Below are 4,609 nucleotides of genomic sequence, written 5' to 3' on the forward strand. Positions count from 1 at the left end.
AACCAGGCTCAGTGTGAGCGGCCATCTGCTGAGGCTGACTGGGGTTCAAGGAGACAGAAGCAGAGATACAGAAAAAAACTGTAAGTTGTGTGTTTCCCATCCAGGAAACACACAGCCAGACAGACGAGCTCCTTTGCTCTTTCTATGACTGCAAGTCAGAGATCCCAGATGTCTCACATCCTTTCATGCATTTATACATTCATATATTGCAAGTGTGTAATCTCCCACTGAAAGATATCCAACCTATAACTCCCAAAAAAATTACATTTCATCATCTTCCATAGAGTTACACATAGAAAACTAGAATAGGCACTGAAATAAATAGTCACTAATTAAACCCTTTAGGAATCTTTACATGACCTGATAATTGAAACGCACCGATTTAGTTAAAACTGGCTTTATTTTTTTCATATTAAGAGTAATCACATCATTTAAAGACACAGGCTGTTAAATACATAAATTAAAAGAGGCAATAGATTGAAAAAAGTCCTTCAATTTGATTAAGGCCGGCCCTGTTTTTTTTTTTTTGTCACTTGTTCTTCTCGGCTTTCTGAAGTTTTTTGTTCATGTGTCTCATGGAGATAAAAGCTGTGAGGAGGCAACACATAAAGAGAGCTGGGAATGATACGCAAGCCCACCACAGCTGCCTCTCTCCGAACGTGCCCACCACGGCGTCCCGCCGCCTGGCGTAGTCCAGGAACAGAGCCTCCAGCTGGAATAAGGTGCACAAAGACAGGAACAGGTGGAAGATCTGGTGACCCTGGCCAACAAAGTCGCAGCGACCTGGAAAGAAGCGTTCAGGAATGGGGTAGGAGAAGAATAAGGCAGCCAGGAAGAAGCAGCCAATCTGAAGGGCGTGGAAGGGGGAGGACGGCTCCTGCGCCCAAGAAACGGCGAGCAGACGGTGGGCTATGGGGCTTATATCCAGCGCAAAGGCAAGGCTGGTGGGGATCAGCTGGCAGATTTTACGCTGCAGTGGATACGGCCGTCTGTACCTCGCCTTTGCGTAACAGCAACCAGCGCAGGAGAGCCACCCAAAGAAGGCAGCTCCAGGCAGAAAATACATCCCAATACATTCTCTCCATGCCAAATCCGACGAGTAGAAGTAATGGCCGAGCGAACAGCCATACTGATACACAGCAACACCCACGTAGTCCAAAAAGAAGACATAGTAGTGGGCATGCTCAGAGTGAGACTGCAGGAGGTGAGCTGCCACACTAAGGAACAAATATGTAAGAGAAGACAGCAGAAAGAGGGTGAGAGGCATGGAGGCCACATCCAGGGTGTACCCCAGGGCGCCCACATTGGCCCACCACAGGAGCAGCAGCACTGGAGCTGCCAGCAAGTGAGTCCACACGTTCAAGGACTCATTGTGGCACTGGAAGAGGCTCAGGAGGTAGCAGCGCCAGTCCTGCTGGACGGGGCGGTAGCCCGACAGGATGTAGGGCTCTCGGAACAGAGCAGGGACTTGAGAGGCGGTGACAGTAGGGCAGGGTGATGGCAGGGAGGAAGGGAGGAAGTCCGAGAGGTGAGGGAGTCTGCCGAGTTGCTTGACATTCAGCGTCAAGGTGCTGAGTCGCTGCAGGATGTCAGCCGACATTTTTTCTGTTATGAGCTAAACCCTGCGGGTGAATGAAAAGGAATTAAAACAATTATTGAACTACTAGGCCCTAAAAATACATATTTAACAGAAACATTCAAAATTTGTTTTAACAGAAAAAATGTGCAAAAAGACCAATATAAGCATTAGCACTGTAGAGATAAAGGACAAATATAAAGGAAGCTCTCTATGATATCATCATCATTTGAGATTTATTTACCCCTTAAAGGTGAGAACTTGAAGACAGTAGTGTGTTAGTGTGTCCATTCATGTTTTTAGACTGTTTCCTACATGCATTTTTTTCTCTCCAGTGGATGCATTTTATAAAAATGTCAGCCTCTTTCTCATAGAGTTAAACTTAAACTACTGTCCTAAACATAAAGGCAGATTTGTAGATTTGTTTTTATACCCAATCTTACTATTTAGGAGCCTGCCGCATGCAGGTAATGAGCAGTAGACAACCAGAGGAATAAAGCTGCAGTTTAAGCCACACTCCAAGGTTTCCTCTACACAATCATGCAGCTCAGTTTAACTTAGTGTTGTTTAAAAAGAACCAGTTTTTTTAGTAAACAGGAACACTAACATTGACAATGATTTAGGCTGGCATCCATCAAAAATGAACCCTTCATGAATTACCTCATTTTTAGGTTAATAAAAAAAAAAAAAATAAATAATTAAACACAGTTTTAACAAGTAGAGAGAATATGGAAGATTTGCAGATGAGCTTCCTATTTTATGCCTTAATGGAGGGGTCTTCAACGTTTTCCAGGCCAAGGACCCCCAAACTGATGGCGAGATGGAGATATTGTATGAAATAGTGTTATATGAAACTGGTCCTATAGTCACTCATAAGTGGAAAAAAAGAAGGGGGAAAAAAAAAAGAAAAAGTCATACAAAACTTTTGCGACCCCCATTCAGAACCTTCTTGGCCCTCTTAGGGGTCTCCGACCTCCTGTTGAAGACCTCCGCCTTAATGGCTACATGATTACATTATCAATATGCTAACTGATGCATAACACCCTGAGCTTTATATGCTTTCATAAAAGGTGATGTGACATAGAATTAGCTTATGTTGGCGCTATGAACACTAATTGGAACAGCTTTACAAAATAAACTGAATGTGGAACCAGATTTTGTTTGTAGCCCAAATTCTTCCCATCTTTAGGATTCCACCACTTGTTTGTGTAATCTCCATAATGTTAGAAACAAGATGTAGAATGCCTCCTTAATGGGTTCCTAACAACAGGTTAGAAGGTATGTGGTCAAACTTGCAACTGTTCTAATGACAGCTACTGAAAGGAATTCAAACCACAGGCAATACTCTCACTGAGTACCTGTGAATAAAACTGCTTCAGGGTGAATCATCACCCCTATTGTGAATTGTTTGGCAACATATATACCTTCTACACAGTATCTGACCTTGAGTACTACAAAAAAATCACAGAATATTTGGAAGATTCACAAATATGGTGATAAATTTGCTTTTAAAGGTGTTTTTTTCTCAAAGCAGGCACGTTTTTTTACATTTTAAACTCATTCTAATCATGTTATTAGCTAAATGCATGCATATATTTATCAAAAGGGACCAATTCGGATCCTTTTATAACAGTTTTGCGACTGAAATCAGCACTCACACAGCAGATAATAGGCGTTAGAGGAGAATGAGAGCTGAGAGGCGGGAGGGTCAGCTCCTTTACCTGCCGACGGTAGGACACCTGTTGCTCTCCTGAACAGCCGCCTCCCTGCGATGCCTGCTGAAGCTGCCGTTTATCCACACATCCAGATGCTTCTACATGTTGGGATGTTGAGGTGTTTGTTTGACGGGAAACCGGTAAAAAGGAAAAAAAAAAAGAGCCAACAGCTGATCCGACGTGACGGCAGCGGGGAGCTGGCGGTGTGGGCGGGGTCAGAGTGGCCAGGAACGCCCAGCAGGAAGCTTTCAGTCAGATAGAAGACTTTTGTTTAATTCAACAGCAAACTTTGAATTATTTAAACCTTAGATAATTGATTTATTTACACTTTTTTATAACTTAAACTAAATGCTGCTACTGAAGCCAGCATATCTAATATTATTAATGTATCAGATAAATATTGATTTAATCTACTAATTCATTGCTCAGGGTGTGACATATTTCAAGCATTTATTTTTCTGTTCCATTTAATAATTTGAGTAACAGAAAATTTAAATATATAAAATTCAATTGATAAAACTCAATCTATGTAACTATAGATTGAGTTAAAATGCTTGAAATATACCAATGATTTATAAATCTAAGTAATATAAGAGTTCATGATGTTTATGGTGAAGATAAAAAGATTTTTGTTTTATGATTTTCTAATGTATTTCTATGCACCTGCAGTAATATAGATATATAGAAATGTAATCCCTGATAGGAGAAATCCCCAATAACAAAGATAAAAACATTCAAAATAGGATAAAAAAAACACAAAATTAGATAAAAAAGATAAAATAAATAAATAGTAAAAATAATCTAAAAAATGGTGGCCGGTGTTATGTCAGATGAGCATACTCGATCAGACCAGCATACCTATAGTCAATACCCATTTATCCCTTTACTTTATCCCTTTAGTTTTGTACGAAAAATAAACTTTAAACTACCTCAATGGGCATTTATCCCTTTAGTCGTGGACAAAAACTATTTAATTACTTACTTTTTGGTGTTTTTTGAAGCTTATGGCGATCACATCTTAAATAGTTTTTTTCTACATGACTTAAGGGATGCATGCCCATTGAGGTAGTTTAAAGTCTATCTTTTCGTACAAAACTAGAGGGATAGATGCAAATCTGCCGTCTTGCGCATGCATATTGACTCTAGGTAGGCTGGTCTGATGAGGTATGCTTATCTGACAGAACGCCGGCACAAAAGACCTTCTATATCTCTCCGTTCTGCTTCTCACAGAGGTTTCTCAAATAGTCTCTCAAACTATGGCTGCTTTCCTGAGCCACCGTAGTGCTGTGCAATGGATGGCTCCCATTGACCCATATGG

General features: G+C 40.8%; 1 protein-coding gene across 2 annotated transcripts; it reads right to left on the reverse strand.

Moving 5' to 3' along the window:
- Positions 1 to 22: 22 nt before the first annotated feature.
- On the reverse strand, positions 23 to 3,480 carry LOC107100556 (membrane progestin receptor beta-like). Of its 2 annotated transcripts, none has more exons than XM_015399083.1 (2): positions 3,235 to 3,480; positions 23 to 1,622 (listed from the first exon to the last, which is right to left on the reverse strand). In XM_015399083.1, exon 2 carries the CDS (start codon positions 1,598 to 1,600, stop codon positions 530 to 532), a length of 1,071 nt encoding a protein of 356 aa, XP_015254569.1. In that variant the 5' UTR covers positions 1,601 to 1,622; positions 3,235 to 3,480; the 3' UTR covers positions 23 to 529. The 2 variants fall into 2 exon arrangements, with proteins under 2 accessions (XP_015254569.1, XP_015254568.1); XM_015399082.1 differs by having other exon boundaries at positions 3,298 to 3,477.
- Between the last annotated feature and the right edge of the window lie 1,129 nt (positions 3,481 to 4,609).

Source organism: Cyprinodon variegatus, unplaced genomic scaffold (assembly GCF_000732505.1).
Source record: "Cyprinodon variegatus isolate N-32 unplaced genomic scaffold, C_variegatus-1.0 Scaffold987, whole genome shotgun sequence".
NCBI lineage: Eukaryota > Metazoa > Chordata > Actinopteri > Cyprinodontiformes > Cyprinodontidae > Cyprinodon > Cyprinodon variegatus.